The sequence below is a fragment of the Octopus bimaculoides genome, unplaced genomic scaffold, assembly GCF_001194135.2.
Source record: "Octopus bimaculoides isolate UCB-OBI-ISO-001 unplaced genomic scaffold, ASM119413v2 Scaffold_194815, whole genome shotgun sequence".
In the NCBI taxonomy this organism is placed as follows: domain Eukaryota; kingdom Metazoa; phylum Mollusca; class Cephalopoda; order Octopoda; family Octopodidae; genus Octopus; species Octopus bimaculoides.
Window position 1 is genome coordinate 28,046 of NW_026326423.1, and position 1,360 is coordinate 29,405.

Here is a 1,360-nt window from a genome sequence, read left to right on the forward strand (position 1 = left end):
GCGTGGCACCTTGGGCAAGTGTCTTCTACTATAGCCTCGGGCCGACCAAAGCCTTGTGAGTGGATTTGGTAGACGGAAACTGAAAGAAGCTTGTCGTATATATATATATATATATATACGACAGGCTTCTTTACATATATATATATATATGTATGTGTGTGTATATGTTTGTGTGTCTGTGTTTGTCCCCCCAACATCGCTTGACAACTGATGCTGGTGTGTTTACGTCCCGTAACTTAGCGGTTCGGCAAAAGAGACCAATTGAATAAGTACTAGGCTTACAAAGAATAAGTCCTGGGGTCGATTTGCTTGACTAAAGGCCAAGTGTGAAGCATTTGCACCTAGACTTAAGGCTGTGATTCGAAACAGAGGTGGTCATATCAAATAAATATGGTAGTGTCATAATTGTTTCCTTTACCATTGCAGTGCAATGCTTGGACCCAAAATATAACACTATTTTGTTATGGCAAGATTGAAATAGGTTAGTTGCCTTAATTTTGGGACTCCCTATATATGTATGTAAGTATGTATGTATATGTAACAATTAGTTCCTGGTAACAGTAATAGTATAGGCATACTAACTATGTTTTGGCAACTGATGAACTGGTACCCCTCTTTGAATCTGGACATAATTAGGTAAGGACTTTTCAGTTTCCATTGACCATTATTAATAATTTTTTATTTTGTTAATGGCATCTCTTTCTCTCTCTCTCTCTCTCTCTCTCAATCAATTAATCAATCAATCAATCATTAACCCCTTCTATTTGCAGAGGCAGAATTATCCAAGACTTACAAAATCTGAATGAATTAGATGGTCAACCAGTCGGTAAAGAAGAACAAAAGGAATGTGGCTTTGTCATCACTCGCAGTGATGATTCTGATGAAAATGACGATGCTGATAAATCTACTAAAGTTTCAAATGTAAGATTACAATTTCAGTTATTTACAGAGAATGTCTTTTAGCTCTCTAAGATTCAAGAGGAGCCATTTCAAACATGATTCAACCCAAAACCTTTTTTAAAAAATTCTTCTAAATTTTATTTTGAAAAAATTTCTCCAAGATGTTCATCATCATCATCATCATTATCATTATCATTTAGCATCTGTTTTCCATGCTGGCATGGGTCAGACAGTTTGACTGGAACTGGTAAGATGGAGAGCTGCACCAGGCTTCAGTTGTCCGTTTTGGTTTGGTTTCTATGGCTGGATGTCCTTCCTAATGCCAGCCACTCCACAGAGTGCACCGGGTGACTTCTATGTGTCACTGGCACTAGCCATGACTACAGTTTCACTTGGCTTGACGTGTCTTCTCAAGCATAGCAAATCACCAAAAAAGTCTCTGTCACCTGTCATTTGTCAT

At 37.9% G+C, this 1,360-nt stretch overlaps 1 protein-coding gene across 1 annotated transcript in view; it reads left to right on the forward strand.

Annotated features, from left to right (window-relative positions):
- Nucleotides 1-978, forward strand: part of LOC128251379 (dynein axonemal assembly factor 11-like) — a 3,200-nt gene extending 2,222 nt beyond the window's left edge. The window contains exon 2 of the mRNA XM_052978243.1: nucleotides 771-978. Within this exon, the coding sequence (XP_052834203.1) occupies nucleotides 771-963 (193 nt within the window). The 3' untranslated portion in view covers nucleotides 964-978. The remainder of the gene's footprint in view (nucleotides 1-770) is intronic.
- Nucleotides 979-1,360: the final 382 nt, after the last annotated feature.